Here is an 18,674-nt window from a genome sequence, read left to right on the forward strand (position 1 = left end):
TTTCAACAGGTTGTATAAGCAGCCCCTTTTACCACTGTACATTTTTTTTGTGGAAACAGCCCATTCTTCCGTTGAATAGAGGATAAATATGAAGAAGTTTTCGGGATATTGCAGTGTTGTTGATCGTTGTTTGTACTATAACAGAAAGAGAGTAAGACATAGAGCTGACAAACTATCAATAGTACGACTGTTGTTGTAGCAGCATAGGAAACTACATAGAAGCATAGGTTTGATCCTGGGTTGGCAGAAGCTGGCCGACGCGCTATGGTTTTGGGTCAATGCGGTACCACTGCCGTGAGATAGTACGAATGTCGTTTTTTTTGTTGCTGTCGAACAACAAAGTTTACATTAACCATCAAAAAATGTTTTTGGGTTATTTGTCATGAATTATGTGCAAACAAATTGCCTAGGAATCCGATATGAACAAATCGTTACGACAGCGATCAAAACGATAGTCAGACTACCATTAATTTACCAGCTATAATCTATATCGTATCAACTAAAACATCGATGAATAATGTTCTCTGTCCATAGAAAACTCGATAAGACAAATTACAGCTGATTCGCCATCAAAATATGTGAAGTCAACAGGTACTATTATATGGGGTTATTGGTCATACATTTTTGTTTAGCAAACTTCTCGTTCAGAGAACTTAAATGTAAAATTACAGCTAATTCGGATAGACAATTTGGCTAAACTTCAAAAAGAGTTGCCGTGCAATCCAGACATACAAGGCTAAATCGACTCAAAACCATGTATGTGTGGACGAAATCCGTCCGTACGTCCGTCTGGCTGGAACGCGAATAAAATGCGCGTGAAATAAAAGACATTTTCTTTTGAAAGTTTTTTATTTATTTCCGTTCTGTGTTCAACTGAAACTGAAAAAATCATTAAAAAATGATCTTCGCCCTAACAGGCAAAATTTCAAAAAATGAAACTCTTTAATTTATGTTTACAATTTTACTATTGGTTATTTTGAATTATTTGCAATTTTTTATATTCGTACTTATTAAGCTGACCATTAAGGAAACAATAACTTTGTCATTTATTGTTCCAAATTTTTTATTAATTATAGCATTTATGTCGTTGTCAGCATTAACAGTAGCATTGGGGTGAAGGTCCGCAACTCGCTCGAATATACATAAACGATATCGGATGAACACGATAACTTACGAATCTAGTATCCGATTTAGCCTAACCTTTAGTTTAAACAAGTAGGAAAAGCGTTAAGTTCGGTTCGGCCGAACTTTTTATACCCTCCACCACAGATTTCATCTTCAAAGTACTGAAAATCGGAAGGTACCGTTCTATGGGGGCTATATGATGGCGTGGACCTATACCTACAAATTTCTGGGGGAAAGTTTTATACCCCCAACGAAGACTAAATACCAAATTTCAGCCATCTCGGCCATTTTTCCAAAATGGTGGGTTTTTGTTTGAGAATGTTTCTCAAAAATCATGAATTTTTGTTTAAGAACATTCTTTTTGAAATCATGGATTTTTTAAAGAATATCTTGTTCAAATTGTGGATTTTTTAACAAAATTTTCTCAATAATCGTGGATTTCTTACAGAATATTTTTTCAGACATCGTGGATTAGGTAAAGAATATTTTTATAATAATCGTGGATTTTTTAACAAATATTTTTATAATAATTCTGGATTTTTTAAATTTTTTCAAAAATCGTTGATTTTTTAAAGAATATTCTTTCAAAAATCGTGGATGTTTTAAAGAATATTTTTTCTAAAAATCGTGGATTTTTAAAAAATATTTTTCAACAAATCGTGGATTTTTTAAAGAATGTTTTTGTAAAAATCGTTTGTTTTTTAAAGAATAATTTTCCAAAAACCGTGGATTTTTAAAGAATAATCGTAGATATTTTAAAGAATAATTTTTCAAAAATCGTGGATTTTTTAAATAACATTTTTCCAAAATTCAGGAATTTTTAATGAATATTTTCCCAAAAATAACGGATTTTTTAAAACCTTGAAAATACCAAAAATCGGGAGATATCGTCCTATGGGGGCTATATCAAAACGTGCACCTATATAAACAATTTATGGTAGAAATGTTTTTTAGCCTCTGGAAACACAAAATACAAAGTTGCAACCGATTCTGTTGTCAAATGTATTCAAAATATATTAAAATGACGCGTAATTTATATGGGCCGTTATGTGGGGGCTGTACCAAAACGTGGACCTATATAAACCAACTTTGGTAGGAATGTTTTTTGGCCTCTGGAGACACAAAATACCAAATTACAACCAATTCGGTGGTAAAATGGGACAAATATCTTAAAAATTCCTTAAAACGACGACGTGTCACTCGTCATTTTGTATAGGGGCTATACGTCGGCGTGGACCTACATAGCCAGCTTTCAATACCAAAAGTCCTACGTACAAATAATAGATTTTCCCAAAATTTCATCCACCTACGTCAATCGGTTCGGACTCTAGAGTGATTTTCACAGACAGACAGACGGACGGACATGGCTATATCGATGTATAATTAATTGCACGCTGATCAAGAATATATATAGTTTGTGGGGTCTACAATGATTATTTCGAGTAGTTACAAACGAAATGACAAACTTAATATAACCCCATCCTATGGTGGACGGTATAAAAATGTACATATAGATGAACACCTTCGGGTACCTCCCTGTGCTGTTCGAGTGTCGTGTGTATCGATGGCTTAGCGATTCAAATTGGAGGACTGTTCGAGTATAGTTTTAAAATGTGTATCAAATGTACTCCCTTAGGACCTGTTTTCCGATATAAGGTTTTTCGGGGGTCCATGTCCATGCTTCCTGACATAGTGGCTGCTTGGCACGATAACTGGAGAAAGGAATTATATTTATGAATACAACCAGTCAGCTTATGCCATTTTAAAAACAAGTGAGCCAAGGCTATCGTCGGGTCGGGGCCGACTATGTGATACCCTACACCACTACCCCTGTGCGTAAGCTTTTGACTGGTAAAATTCATAATATTAAAATTGGGTAGCTTAGCGCCTTTGCTCTGAATGTCTTCATTAAAACAGGTCAATTTTGTTGAAACGCATTTAAGTGCATCATCAGTACAACTCAAATAAAGAAATGGAAAAGTGAGATGAACGCCAACCATCAATAGGCTTCTTTCTCTGTGAGACCCCATTAACTCCCAAAATTTCATGAGGATTCGATCAAAATTCTGACCTGTAGTGTGATTGCACAAAAAATGGAAAAAGGGATGCATTACCGACTATTGCGATATCTCTGTTGTTTGACCACGTATGACAACCTACTTCACAGACTTTGTTTTTGGAAGGTCTGCAATCAAAGCTGTGATATTCGTTCGTTCATTACACTGTGATACAAAAGTGGACAAAATTTTTTTGCAGGATTTCTGATGCACAAATTCGGTTTTGTTGGAGTCCATAGAAGACGAAAATACCTTTGGTTTCTTTGGGTCACTTCGGGTTGTGATTTTATAACGGTAAATGTAGTGAAAAATGGGCTTTCTTGGATTTTCAAATTTAAACGGACCTTACTTCTTTTTTCCACAACCGATTTGTGAAAATATGAAAAAAACCAAAAAGTTGAAACACAAAAAATGCCATAACGCATACATTTTTCAACGGATTTTGTTGGTCTTCCCCATTTTGGAAAGCCAACTAAATTTCCTACTTGCTAACTGTAAATAATTGTACTGTTAGGTGTCATTTACGCAGCCTAGAGCACAAGGAAAAACATTTTACTGTTTTTTAATGCGTTTTTGTCACACTTAAACCACTACTACTTAGACATTTGTTAACCGATTTTAAAAATCTATGGCTTGTTCGAAAGGCATTACTCTCCCCTTTATAATGATAATGTGTGCAAATCGGTTGTGGAAAAAAGAAGTAATGTCCGTTTAAAGTTGAAAATCCAAGAAAGCCCATTTTTCACTACATTTACCGTTATAAAATGAAAAACCGAAGTGACCCAAAGAAACCAAAGGTATTTTCGTCTTCTGTGGACTTCCACAAAACCGAATTTATGCATTAGAACCCCTGCAAATTTTGACTGTAGCACAGTGTTATTATTAAAATCGCAAAAATGAAAAGTTGCGTTCTATTAGCGGCTATTGCGATATCTTCGTTGTTTGACCACCTACGACAACCTACGTTACATTGTTGCAAAGGTTATATTTTCTACTTTCATTAGCATGTTATATACCCCATATAGAAGCAGAGATATTCGATATATTTGAAATTAAACGTTGACTTTTTCTCCAAATAAGTTTTTTGCCCATTCCGACCCCTGAATATTATCCGACCATCACCAAAATCAATAGGCTTCTTCCTCTACAGGACCCTCATTAACCACGATCGTCACGTCACGATCCGATCAAAATTGCGACCTGTAGCGTGATTTAAAAAAAAAAAATTAAAAATGGGATGGTAATACATACTTTGCATCATATTAAGGATGGGATTTTCTACTTTCATAGTCAGACTTTGCTTTTAGAAGGTCTCCAACCAAAGGTGTGAAAGTTTGGTTATATTAGCGACTATTGCAATATCTTCGTTGTTTGACCACCTACGACAACCTACGTTACATTGTTGTAAAGGTGATATTTTCTTTCATTAGCAGGTTTTACTTTTGATATACCTATTATAGCAGCGGATATATTCGCATTGAAATAAAACATTAAACTTTTCTCCAAATACATTTTTTGCCCATTCCGACCCCTGAATATTCCCCTCCGGGACCCTCATAGACACCCAAATGTTGGTGACGATCGGATCAAAATTGGGACTGTAGCGTAATTACAAGGTTTAGATGGACAGACGGACGGACGGACACACACATATCCAGATCGACTCAGCTCATAGAGACATTCATTATACCCTCAGCCTTTAGGCTAAAGAGGGTATTTACACTTTGATACGACCAAAAATGTGCCTTATCGAAATAATGGTTTTAGACTCCAAGTATGTTTGTACGATATCCGTTTCAGACAATTTTGAGTAGGTCTAGCAATGTTCGTCCGTCTGTCTGTCTGTCTGTCTGTCTGTCTGTCTGTCCGTCTGTCTGTCTGGCTGGCTGGTGCGCACGATAACTCTCGAAGGGATCAATCGATTCGGTTCAAATTTTGGGTATCGAAATATTTTGTCCAGATTCGATTTAAGTTCGAAGATGGGCCATATAGGTCCACTCCTTCAGGTACCTCCCACACAAATGTTCAAAAATTGTCGCAAAACCTGTGCGCACGATAACTCTTGTAGGGAATAACCGATTTGGTCCATACTTTGCACATCGTGTAATTTCTACCAAACTAAGATGAGGTTCCAATATGGACTCAATGGGTCCACTCCTTCGGGTACCTCCCACACAAAATTTCGGAAAAGTTCAGTTTAGGACCTGGTCTCGCATCGATTTGTTTTTTGTTTACTCAAGTTGTATTCGCTGTCCTCTATACGACGCTGTAAGTTTCATTAGGGGCAAGTCCATACTTCCTGAGAACATAGCCTGCAAGTTACAAAAACCCCTATGACACCGTGTGTAGTGGTTGGAAAGCAAGATAACTCTTGAACGGATCTGCCGATTCGGTCCAAAATTTGGCTTTCGTAATATTTTGTCCAAACTTAGTTCAAGTTCAAAGATGGATTATATCGGTCCACTCCTCCCGGTACCTCCCCCACAAAAGTTCGAAAATGTTCGGAAAATTTGTGCGTACGATAACTCTTGAAGGAAGTAACCGATTTGGTCCATATTTTGCACATTATGAAATTTCTACCAGACTTAGATGAAGTTCCAATATGGACTCAATCGGTAAACTCCTTCGAGTACTTCCCACACAAAATTTCGGAAAAGTTCAGTTTAGGACCTGCTCTCGAATCGCCTTGGTTTTTGTTGTAACATCTTGTATTCACTGTCCCCTATACGAAGGTACAAGTTTCCTCAGGGGCAAGTCCATACTTCCTGAAAAAATAGCCTGAAAGTTGAAAAACAAACCCTATGACACCATGTTTATGGGTGGAAGCGCAAGATAATTCTCGAACGGCCAAAATTTGGCCTGCGTAATATTGTTTCCAAACTTAGTTTAAGTTCGTAGATAAGCCATATCGGTCCACTCCTTCAGGTACCTACCCCACAAAAGTTCAAAAAAATTGTGCGCACGATAACTCTTGATGGGAGTGAATTTTGGATAAGTTCACTTTAAGACCTGCTATTGAATCACTTTGATTTTTGTTGAAGCAACTTACATTCGCTGCCTCAATTACGATGGTAAAAGTTGTTTCAGGGGCAAGTCCATACTTCTTGAGAAAACAGCCCGAAGGGTGTAAAAACCCCTATGGCAACCCCATGGTCTATGTCGGTCCATTCCTTTAAGTACCTTTTCCGCATAATTTTTGAACTTTAATCCTAATCAACAATTTTGTCAGTTCATACGACCAAAATTTTGAAACCCCCTAAATACATAAGTTTTTTGTGAAAAAAAGTGTTTCAATTTGCACAGGCTGAGGGTATATCTCTGTCGGCAAAGCCGACTGATACTTTTTTACTTGTTTTGGTATATATTTCGATGCGTTACAAACTTTTTGGCAAAAACCAACTTATAATACCCTCCCCACATAGTGGTGTTGGGTATAACAAATATTAGTTCGGCGAGGATACTAAATTCACCAGACTCATACACCAGTGACATACAGTTCTGTTTCCTTTTCTGGAGGAAATTATTAGCTTATGCAACATTATCGTTGTGTCGCCTTCGGTTTTAAACAATGTGGTCATTAAACCGACGTGTCCAATTTACATATGTATTATTTTTTAACCGGCCTTCTGCTGTCTTGTCCTCATTCTGGCTAAGCGGCATATATTCAATAATATTTTTTTCGGATTGGTTGTGCGTTATGTTATATTACCTTCGGCAGCACACAACAATACTCCTAATTGAACCATTGATTTCCTGGCGGAGGACTCTGGTAGCCAAGCAATGATTTTGTCGGTTAAATATTACAGTCGAATTAAAGATATTGCCCTTCCCAATTTTAAAATTAAAATCGTCTAGCTAACCTCTTTTAAATTTTGGAATTAATATCGGAATTAATAGAACAATTTGAATAAAATGATTTTTGTAAGCGCTCTTAAAATAAATCCTTGCGGTTATATGATATTTACCCTGATCAAACATATATAGATTTTATAGTGGTCGCATATGATTACTGATTTATAAGCGGTACTATGGTGGAGTGTATATAAATAAATTTTCTGTATATTTATACTGTGCAGCAAAATTGTAATAAATTTAAAAGAAAAAAAAAAATAAAAAAGTCTATTGCATCGGCCGGGAATCGAACCCGGGCCGCCCGCGTGGCAGGCGAGCATTCTACCACTGAACCACCGATGCGTGATAATTAGACGAAATATGTTTTAAAAAAAATTAAATATTAATTTATATGCTTCTCACTCCCACTTCTCCCTAATTCTACCACATTTCTCACATTATACCCCGGTTACACTTAACCGGATTAACCCAGTGGGTTGGATTTCAAATGTCAATTCCATAGCGCAAACGTTAAATAAATCCTCTCGAAGTGGGTTAACCCGGCAAAAAATTCTAGTGTAACCGTACAATTACACTTTGTATCCTGAAACCCTAAACATGTTTTATTTCCTTAAAACAAAGTATTTGTTTATGGCATTACAATTTAAGTGCTCCAAATAAAATTGATTCTAACTCCAACACACATTGCCAATGATCCCACAAAAGAAACAACTGAAACAACAACGCTCATAAAATTGAGGACAAGCGCTTATTTTTTAATGTCACTCCATATGATTTATCGTTGGGAGGATATAAAAACAATAACTCGCTGAGCAGTCGTGGTGGCTATGATGACTGGCAAAAGAAATGCAACACTTTATGTGGTGGTCGTGTAAGATAAGGAAGAAGTCGGCTCCACATATGAGTTACAAATTGGTAGGCGGGAATAATTACGTGGGGTTGGCAATAAAACAATCTGTCGCAAAGATTGTGGGATAGTGTTTCCGTCTTCTAGCATCCCTCCATATGAAAGGGGTAACAATGTATTATGTTAATGTTTAGATGAGATTTAAAGGAATTAAAGGCAACATGTTGTAACTTGAATAAGGGGAATATGAGAGAAGTAGCTTAGGATGTACTCAATGTCCTGAATGCTTCGTTGTCTTGTCTTCCTCCAGGATTCAATATTTTTTAATGTAAAATTTCTTTTTCATAGCTCAAATAATGAAATCTCAGACATCGACAGTTTCAGTGTATGTAGTTGGAATAGGATTTTTTCTGAGAGGATACTAAATTTTTTTTTTAATTTTGAAACTGAAAGAACATATATCCCAATGTAACTATACTATGCGCATAGTATGAACGTGTTTTATTCAAAACATTTGTCCTTATATTCAATTATGTCACAAACATATTTTAGAAATATTTTCTGCTCCTGTTTATTAACCTGAAGGTGATACCAACCCAAAGCATGACACCAACAGAAACCTACTTCTTCATTCCAGTTTGTGCTACAGCAAGAAATGTAATAACAGATCGAAAAAAAAACACCAAAGATATTTTTCGGATATTACGAAATCAAACATTTTTTAACAATGTTTTTTGTTGTTTTTATTCTTTTTTTCTGTAATGTGCACTTAATAATGATTACGAACCAATTTCTTTAATGTTTTTTGTTTTTCATTTATTGCAGTTATCTGTTGCATGTAAACTTGTTGTTGTTGTTTTTTTGTGATCACGACACAACAACCTAAATACAACGACACCAAATTAAAGCAGCTGGACAACGGGAACGAACGGACAACCCATCAACCTTTAACAACTCCTGTAGCTCGTCTGATTTTTTCAAAGCCACTTATTTTGCTCCAAAAAAGCATCAGAAAAAAGTGAAACTTTGTCCAACCGCAATAACACCAATAAAAAAGTCAATTGTAAAAAAACCGTAAATTTTACAAAACCGGAAACGTACAAAATGCATTTCAACAAACGTGCCAGCAACGAAAGTCTTTTGACCGCCAGCACCTCATCATCATCGTCCGCAATGTCGCCATCAGCTTTACGGTTGTCTTCTTTATCGTCACCAACAACAACATCATCATCGGCATCGGCATCTGCATTACAGTCGTCACCCAGTTCCCCGGCTTCACATGCTGGCGTTCGTTTGGGTTTGTGGTGTTTCCTTTTGCTGGCTGTGGTTTTAATGGCTCAACAACAACCTTGCGAAGGCCGTTATTTACCCACAAGGTCACGAGGTGATGATTTGGATAAATTGCGTGAGTTAATGTTGCAGGTGAGTGAAAATAATAATAACAATGTCGTTTTTTATTTTGTGGTACAAACACACCCATTAAATACAATTGTAATTCGTAACCGACAACAACAACATCGACGATGAAGATGATTTCCCAGGAATCCGGTTGAGGTATTTTATTTTTAACAAAATGAAAAGGTTGGGGAATGTGGAAATCCAATATTCCTGTTTCAGGATGTACAACATTTTTATTTAACATTTTTTTCTGATTCAGTTTAAGCAAAAAACAGCAGTAAAAGTCACGAGTTCCGGGATTTGAGATCGAAAATATTTAAACATTTATGAGTTTCGTTAGTTTGCTATAAAATGTGAGGATTCAATAGAAAAAAATCCAGTACGGGAGTACCATCGGTATAATTTTCCAATGGATCTTCGACCAAAATTGTAGCCAACACAATAATTAAGAACTCTATAGTACAATGTTCCTTCAGGCAGTTTTGGCCTTGATAAAGTGCACATTTGTCGGCAAATATCGATAAATGACATTGTGCTACAACAGTTGATCAGAAAAATATTCAAGCGTTCTGTTACAAAATTCTATCGTGTTGGCGTCCATGGACAACGAAAATACTTTTGGTTCGGTCGGGTCATTTCGTTTTATTATTTTATAACGGTAAAAGTAGTGAAAATCTGGGTTTCTCACATTTTCAAATGTAAACGGGCATATCTTCTTTTTTCACTATGGATTTCTATTGATCCCTTTTCCTATTAAAGGGGTGAATAATATCTTCGGAATAAGCTATTATTTGTTCAAATCGGTTAATAAATGCCAAAATGATAGTGGTTGATTCATACCAATACAATTACTGTGTACTTAAACTGAATTTCTCATAATTTTCAAAATTAATATTGAACAAAACAAAAAACAGTTAAAGTACTAAGTATTTGTATTGGTATTGGTATGAATCAACCACTATAATTTTGGAGTGGTTCTTTTCTATTTTAAATGAGGACAGATATCGGTTTGTGTCAACTTACAAAACCGGATCAAGTTTTGCGGAAATACCAAATTCAGCAGGAATTTGAGTACGTTTAAACGTCGAAGACTGCTTTATCATCGACAAAAATATGGATTTGCCGCAATTTAAATTTAAATTTAAATTCTAAAGGTCTATAGCCACATATGACCCAATTATCAATCAACCCTAGGCTTTAGTCGATCACACAATAATCCAGACATTATTGTATATTTAATAGGACTTAGGATTCTTACTAACTTTCCAATCACTTTCCTCCTGCCACGAATATGCTGTGGCTGTCTGTTCGTACTCTATTTGCACAAATAAAGCTGATGTTGAAGTTAGCTTTTTCCGTATTGTAGCAAGTCTTTCATTCACAGGGGTGACGCTGGAGAGCAGATGGTTTAACCTCCGACCAACTACAAATCCGCTACCAAACTCATGCTTTATGTCTTTAGGTGTTGTTGTGACACATTTCCCAATTCGTCATATTTATTGCATAGCAGTAATAATATCGGGCTTGAATTTTTCAAGTATATCTGCAAGTGCGTAAACTGCACTTTCTCTATATTCCAGGTGCAGATTCACAGATCAAGTTCCTTAAAACGTTTGAGGAAGTCATCAACTTGAGAGGGATGTGTTTTTCTTTGTTTTTGGAGGGATGGGTTATTGGCCCAATGTCCAACCCAAGTTTTTAACGTTCTTGTGAGGGAACGCTCGCCTTTAACGAGTGTTAAAGACAGCTTCCCAGGTGAAATCAGTGACCACTTGAGATGAAAGAGGGACCTAGGTTATTCTTGGGCTTTGCCATGTTATAGCCGGACAGGGCCGTTGCTTAGTATCTTTCGTCCCCTACGTCACCTACCTCTTAACGTTAGTCATCGCAAAGTACAAACATTTCGCCTTAATAACAAGTTCAACCTATTCGCCGATAAATTTTACACATAATTGCGGAAAGCTCTCGCTGTACTCATTACAACAGCAATAATTTGGAATAACAAAAAATACTATGTCACAGACTGAGGGTATAATTGTGTCGACAAAGCCGTCGGATACTTTTATAGTTGTTACATTATATTTTGGTATTTTCTAATGATACGATTTGGTATTTTTTTAAATCGAGTTTTCCATTCTAAAAAAAATCAAAAAAAATTGTTTGATGCTACATCAAAGATTTTTGGTATATCGATAAAGAAAAAAATTGTCATTCCACATATGTTTTTGTAAATAACCTTGACCGTTGCGCTCTGAAGATATGACCGTTTTAATTTTAATGTTTAAAAAACTCGCGGCTTGATATAATATGCTGTCATATCTTATTACTGTTAACTGAATTTCTATCCTTTGCGATGATGTCAAAATACTCTTGATATGTCTCAATGGATTAGCGTAATATCAAATTTATTACAAAATTTTACGTATTTGCAAATATATTTTTGAAATAATAGCGCTTGTGCTTGCAAAAATGTGTAAAAACAGTTACAACAGCTTCCAGGCATTGTCAGAAATGAAGCCGCAAGGAAAATTGCCTAATGTACATATGAACTTATTCTTATTTTGTTCTATTATGTTTTAAAGGAAAAGTTTAAGAAAAATGTTAGAGTTCTTTCTCTTTCTCGTAAAAATTTCGTGCAATAATGAAGATATTCCGTTGCAAACATTTTTTGCTTAATAGCTTACCTATTGGCGAACATTTTTACATCATTATATTAAATCACAAGGACTTCCAATTGTGACGAAAAAAATGTAAATAATGTTAAAAATGATAATACAAAATTTAAATCGCGTAGAAACTGCGTAATAATGGAAATTAGTTTCCAAAACAAAGAATCAATCCCTTTTTATTTGATTCCCACGATGTAGAATTTGTTGCATATTAGGGTGCAAAAACAGTAAATTTGTCATAATTTCCAGGAATGCGTATCCGATTTCAATGATTAATATTAAAAAATACATCATCCTATGCCGTTTCAGTGCGATCCATCAAGGACCCTGGATGGAGCATCGCACCCAATTTTCAGGAAAAATCTCTTATATCTCTGGATTCGCGATAGTGTTTAAATACCTTTTTTCGCTATTTTTTAACGAAATTTGAAGGATTTGAATGCAAAAAAAAAACTAAATAACGCGGGTTACTACGGACATCGTATAACAGTTGTAAAATTTGAACCATGGTACAATAAAGTAGAGGTAGGCCAGGTATGAAAATCACTGAAAAATGCCACCATGCTGCCATGGCTTAAAACGTCAAATGGCATGGTACAATAATAATGGTAGATGTATCTGCATAGCTATCCCGTATTACAATAACATATAGAACTTAGAGCTTCACTTTTTATATGTTAAAAGTGCCATATAGAGTAAAAACCACAGTCTATACAGCCGAACACTCAGCCCAAACTAGTTAGCCCTGACTATTTAGTTTGCTGTCAAATACATTATTGTGACATAAAATACAAAGGAAATCATATCACAATAATGAACAATCTAGCTTTGTTCCAGAACTAAAAAGTTTTAACAATTTTTACGACTTTTACACATTTTACCCGAAAATCCGTTCTTGTACACAAAAATGGCGCTGAATGACGCTCTAATTAAAAATTTTTTACTCGACAAATTTGAGCGTGTAAAAAATAGTAACATGGATGCCGGCGTTTGATTGGCTGGTACGCCGACTTTGACATTTGTTCCAGCTTTTTTGACGTTTTTTTCCATTTTTGCGTTCCCGAACTTTTTGAAAAAACTTTTGTGTGACAACAATTTGTCTCTCTTTCTCTCTTTTACGAGTTTTACTATTAAAAAGTACGGGAACAATGTTTCTATTATGTTTGTTGTCAATAGTTGTTAACAGAACACTGAATGGCCGACCTTCTGTAGGCCTTGGTAAAAACATTTCTTTAGCTAGGCTCCAGAATATTCTTGCTGGAAAAGTGTCCCAAAAATAGCAAAAGTTCTTCCGAAACTTATGACAGTGAAAAATGTCAATCACTTATTTTCTTCTTGACAAGTTTGTCTAAACTGACATCGTGATTGCTGGCATCCGATTTGCAGATAAATGTCAGCAGAATTTTTACAAAAATTGTAATTTTTACATTCCCGTACTTTTGGAACAAATTTAAATTAATATCAATATTTGATAAATTGTTCATTTTGTCCTTGTTTTCAATTTTAAGATACAGTTTTAGCGATGCATCTACCTTTATGATTGCATAATGTCAAAAACAGTACAAAATGTCAACCCTGCTTTTGACAGATTAGGCCATAAAAAGAAAAAAATTGTAATCAGCTGTTAGCTGTGGCCTACCTTTACTTTATTCTAGCATGATTTGAACCAAACAAGCCTATGTTAATTGAAACTTTCATATACGGCGTTTTAAGAATTTGTGCCCTTTCTGAACATTTGAACTTGTCGACCAAAATGTGGTTTAGGATTAAGCTTAAAAGTGTAGGAGAGGTGGTACTTGAAGAAATTAACCGAAGTAGTCCATTACGGAAGTGGATCTTATTATCTTATCTTTTCGATAGATATAGTGTAACTTTTGGACCGGTATGCCAGAAAGCATGGACTTGTCCATGGAAAACATAATATCGATGTAAGCAGGACCTCGTTGTGGCATACATTTTCAAAGGACACAAATGTTCAACTTTTTGGGGGAGGTACCCTAAGGAGGGGACCGATATGGGCCATTTTAGAAGTTCTAACGATCTAAAGTTTCGACCAAATTGGTTGCCCCCTTCAAGAGATCTCTTTGTGGCATACATTTCCAAAGGATCTTTGAACAGACCCTGAACTGCATTTAGACACAAATGTTCAACTTTTTTGGGGGAGTTACCCTAAGGAGAGTACCGATATGGGCCAATTTAGAAGATAAAGTAAATTTGAACAAAATATTTGGAGATCTAAAGTTTGGACCAAATTGGTTGCCCTTTCAAGAGATAACGTGCATACCATTTTAGTGACTTTTTTGGGGGAAGTACCGAAAGTTGTGGACCGGTATTGCCCATCTTCGAACTGAAACTAAATTTGGACAAAATATGACGAAGGCCCAATTTTGGACCAAATCGATTTATCGGTTCGAGAGTTATGGTGCTCTTCAGCCACTACATATGGTGCAATAGCGGTTTTTACACCTTTCGGACTGTTTTGTCAAGTAGTATGGACTTGCCCTGAAAAAACTTTTACCGTCGTAATTGGTGCAGTGAATGCAAGTTGCTTCAACAAAATTCAAAGTGATTCGAGAGCAGGTCTTAAAGTGAACTTATCCGAAATTGTGTGTGGGAGGTACACGAAGGAGTGAGCAAATATAGTCCATATTGGAACCTGATCTATATCTGGTAGATATATTAGAATTCATAATGTATGTGCCAAATCAGTCACTCCCTTCAAGAGTTAACGTGCGCAGAATTTTTCCGAACATTCTTTTTAAATTTATTGGGGTACCCCGAAGGAGTGGACCGATATGGCTTATCTTCGAACTTAATTTAAGTTTGGACAAAATATTACGAAGGCCAAATTTTGGGCGGAATCGCAGATCCGTTAGAGATTTATCTTGCGCTCCAACCACCACACACGGTACCACAGGGGTTTTTGCAACATTCAGGTTATTTTCTCAGGAATTATGGACTTGCCCCTGATGAAACTTGTACCGTCGCACAGAGGGGAAACATAGGCCTAAAGTTGCTCAAAACTCAAATATGAAAATCGTTTTTTTATGAAAAAAATTTTGATAAACGGCAATCAGACTCTTTTCTACATTTGCTATAACCATCCCCGACTTTGTAAGATTAACCAATCCAATGCAGCAGTCGATTGAACTCAGCCATACTGAAAACAAAAAGTAAATTTTCGAAAACTAAGAAATTAGGTGAACATTAAAATGACATTATTTTCGCGAAAATTTATATTTTTCAAGATTTATTGTTTTTGTAAAGTCTCCGAACAAGATTAGCATTTAAAATTTTCAGCTTGATTTTACATCTTTGCTCTTTAATAATGGTGATACATATCCTCTTTATGAACATTTTTTATGATAATTTTTAAAATTACTACAATTTCAATAGTGAAAAAGTCTATTTCCCCGTCGTTTCCCGACCATAGTTTCTTCTAATGTTTTATGCGCTTGATTCTCAAATATCAGATTCAATCATAAAAAATTGCGCATATTTGCGCCATTCCGAAAAAATCTAATTTTTCTTAACTAAAATAGGAAATATTTTTATATGGAATTGCAAGGTTTACTCACACTAAATTTTGTTCCGCCTTATAACCGGGGCTCTTATTTATCAGACTAAACCAACACCTATCAAATATGTTTGCATTATTCAGAAACAATCACGGTTTTTCTCATGTGAATTGAGAAAAATTTAATTTATGTAAGTTTCAAAAAATAAAATTTGGAATGAAATATATGTATATGAGAATATATATACATCTGTACCGATTTGTTTAAAAATTGGCACAATGTTTTTTTAGGCTAGTTCAGGTTGCATGTATCAAATTTCAGTGATTTTGGTGAATTTTTATCTCATATCAGATGCGAATATATATGGAAGCTGCATCCAAATCTGGACCGATTTTCATTATTTTCTATAGGATTAATCCTTGTACAGAAGATATGCTTCGTGCAAAATTTTATATCAATCCGACTGCAAATGAGCTTTCTAGGGCTTTTGATCAACTTTTAACACACATTTCCCCTCTGTGCGTCGTATAGCGAGCAGTGAATACAAGTGGACCGATAGAGTCCCTGTTGGAACCTCATCTATGTCTGGTAGAAATTTCATGATGTGTAAAGTTTGGACCAAATCAGTTCCTACCTTTAAGAGTTATCGTTCGCACAATTTTTCCGAACATTTTCAACCTTTTGTGGTTGAGGTACCTGAGGGGGACCAAATTTAGTTTAAGTTCGAAGATAGGCCATATCGGTCGCGTATCTTCGAACTTATACTAAATTTGGCCAAAATATTACGAAGGCCAAATTTTGGACCAAATCGGTTCATCCGTACGAGAGTTATCGTGCGCACCACCCAGCCAGATAGACGGATGGACATTGCTAAATCGACTCCAAGGTGTCTGAAACGGATTTCGTCCAAACATACTTGGAGTCTAAAAGCATTATTTCGATGAGGTACATTTTGCCCGTATATAAAAAAAACCTCGTTGGCATAAATGCTGAGGATATAAAAATTATTATTTTTCTACACACAAAAATGTCTATTTTGGGAGTGGATTACGACTAATCCTATGAAGTTTGCATTCTCGAGTTATACATGCAAGATCGCTAGTACTACAATCACAAAATACCTTAAAGACAAACCTAGTTGTGCGTCTAGATTAGAGCAAAAATTCAAAAACCACATGTTTTTTCCTTCCAAATTTCAGCATCAGTGGTTAAGCAAAAATTCGAAAATTAATGCCTGAAGTGTTTTTTTTTTTAATTTTCTCTTTGAGCTTTAAGCTGTGCATTGTGTTCTAAGGGCAATAATTGGATAATAACAAACAAAAACGCGTTTCTCAAATAGAACATTGGTTGCGTCGTTTTTATTGGGATAGCTGATACAATTTTGTTTTTTCAAAATAGTTTGGCTTAATCCCTGCCTTACCCTTTGGCGAATAATGCCAAACTTTTTCCACTAATAAATTAGTTGTTTTAAAATAATAAAACAACAACAATGGGATTAAGCCAAACTATTTTGAAAAGACAAACAACACATTTTCCTAGTTTTTTCACTTAAAGTTGCCACAGTTTCCGTTTGCCCATTTATAATCGGTTAAGGCCTTCTTTACCTTGAAAAGTTTGTACGTGACAAACGCCACTTACAAAGTTTTTACAGATATAATATCTTTCTGTCTCCAAGCATTCATTTTAAGGCAACACGTCACGATAGATTTTTGTTGATAACTCTTACCCATCATAAATTGTGATATACATCTTCATCAGCATCATTAACTCGTTCAAAGTCTTCCCCCACAAAAAGAAGCAAAACAAAAGATTTCATAATCTCGCTGTGTGTGAAAGTGGAAGTGGAATATTAACTGTAAGATTTTAGTATCGGATATCATTTGCTGGCAAAAAATGTGGATGAACTTGTTAAAATCGATTAGTTTCGCTTGTTTCAAACGGAATAATCTTAAGTGTTATTAATGATCGTAAAAAAGGAGAATTTAAGTGGTAACACGACTTATCCGTCAGAAGAGCTTCATTAGCAGTGAGTTTCAATTGAAATCGATTGCGACATAGCGACACTATTGAGTTGTGATAACAAGTGGATTATCATACAAATACATACATACATAGCTGTTGAGGTGATAAAGAGACGATAGCATTGTTTCGAATTAATAATTGTGAAATATGTATATTCAATTATTGGTTATATTAATTGATATTATCGCAATGAGTCTCATGAGCGGTGGAGTCAATTCTACCATAAAAAACGCATTCATGAGGCTATGGTGATTGTTGATTTGTAATATTAGATAGAGATGTGTGTGCAAACAGTAGAAATTAATAAATTTAAAAATTTTGAATGCTAATCGATTTCAAATTGAACATTTATGGTCAATTGATGTACGTCGGTATAGTGAAGAGGTATGAGAGACCATCAGAAAATCTGATGCTATACATTTTATATTTCACATTTAGACATTGGTATCAGGATGTACACTTTGTTTGATTATAAAGCGCATGTTACAAAATTTACAGTTGATAAATTTTGAAAAATATCCTTTAAAATGAGATTAAAATCAGGGCATACATTTTGCATTAATTTCAAATGATATAGCAAATTTGATACCTCAATAGGACCATTTCTTATTTCAAGCTACTTACTTACTTACCTGGCCCATTACAGAACATTTGTTCCATAGACCGAACTAAGAAAAGATCTCCAATTCTCTCTATTTGTTGCTTCGCACTCTGGAATACCGTGCCTTATCATCTCATCATCCACTTGTTTGCGCCATCTATTCCTTGGCCTGCCAATTCTGCGTGCACCGCCAAGCGGTCCGTGTTTATACGCAGATTGGTCCGTAGATCTTTCGAAGTATTTTTGTCTCAAACACACCAAGCACTGCCATGTCTGCTTGCGCAAGTACCCAGGCTTCGGAGCCATACATCAGCACGGGTAGTATCAGTGTGGTAGTATCAGTGCTTTTATTTTTGTTTGACGAGATGTGGCTTTGTTTTTAAACTGCTTACGTAAACCCAAGTAGCATCTGTTGGCCAATACAATTCTTCTTTTTATTTCACAACTGATGTCGTTTGTTGTGTTTACGGAGGTTCCGAGGTAAACGAAGTCTACCTCAATATTATAGGAACCAACTTCCACAGTCGGTCCGAGCTCAATGGACGCATTGCGCGTCGACACCATCAACTTGGTCTTCTCACCGTT

General features: G+C 35.6%; 1 protein-coding gene and 1 non-coding gene across 2 annotated transcripts in view; one reads left to right on the forward strand and one right to left on the reverse strand.

Moving 5' to 3' along the window:
• Window positions 1-18,674, forward strand: part of Proc (Proctolin) — a 57,716-nt gene that overhangs the window by 1,685 nt on the left and 37,357 nt on the right. The window contains exon 2 of the mRNA XM_073966385.1: window positions 8,707-9,303. Coding sequence (XP_073822486.1) covers window positions 8,986-9,303 — 318 coding nt within the window. The 5' untranslated portion in view covers window positions 8,707-8,985. The remainder of the gene's footprint in view (window positions 1-8,706; window positions 9,304-18,674) is intronic.
• Window positions 7,306-7,376, reverse strand: TRNAG-GCC (transfer RNA glycine (anticodon GCC)). Its single transcript has one exon. It is a non-coding gene; the product is annotated as a tRNA-Gly (tRNA).

Source organism: Musca autumnalis, unplaced genomic scaffold (genome assembly GCF_047663935.1).
Source record: "Musca autumnalis isolate F117 unplaced genomic scaffold, ASM4766393v1 scaffold_2, whole genome shotgun sequence".
In the NCBI taxonomy this organism is placed as follows: domain Eukaryota; kingdom Metazoa; phylum Arthropoda; class Insecta; order Diptera; family Muscidae; genus Musca; species Musca autumnalis.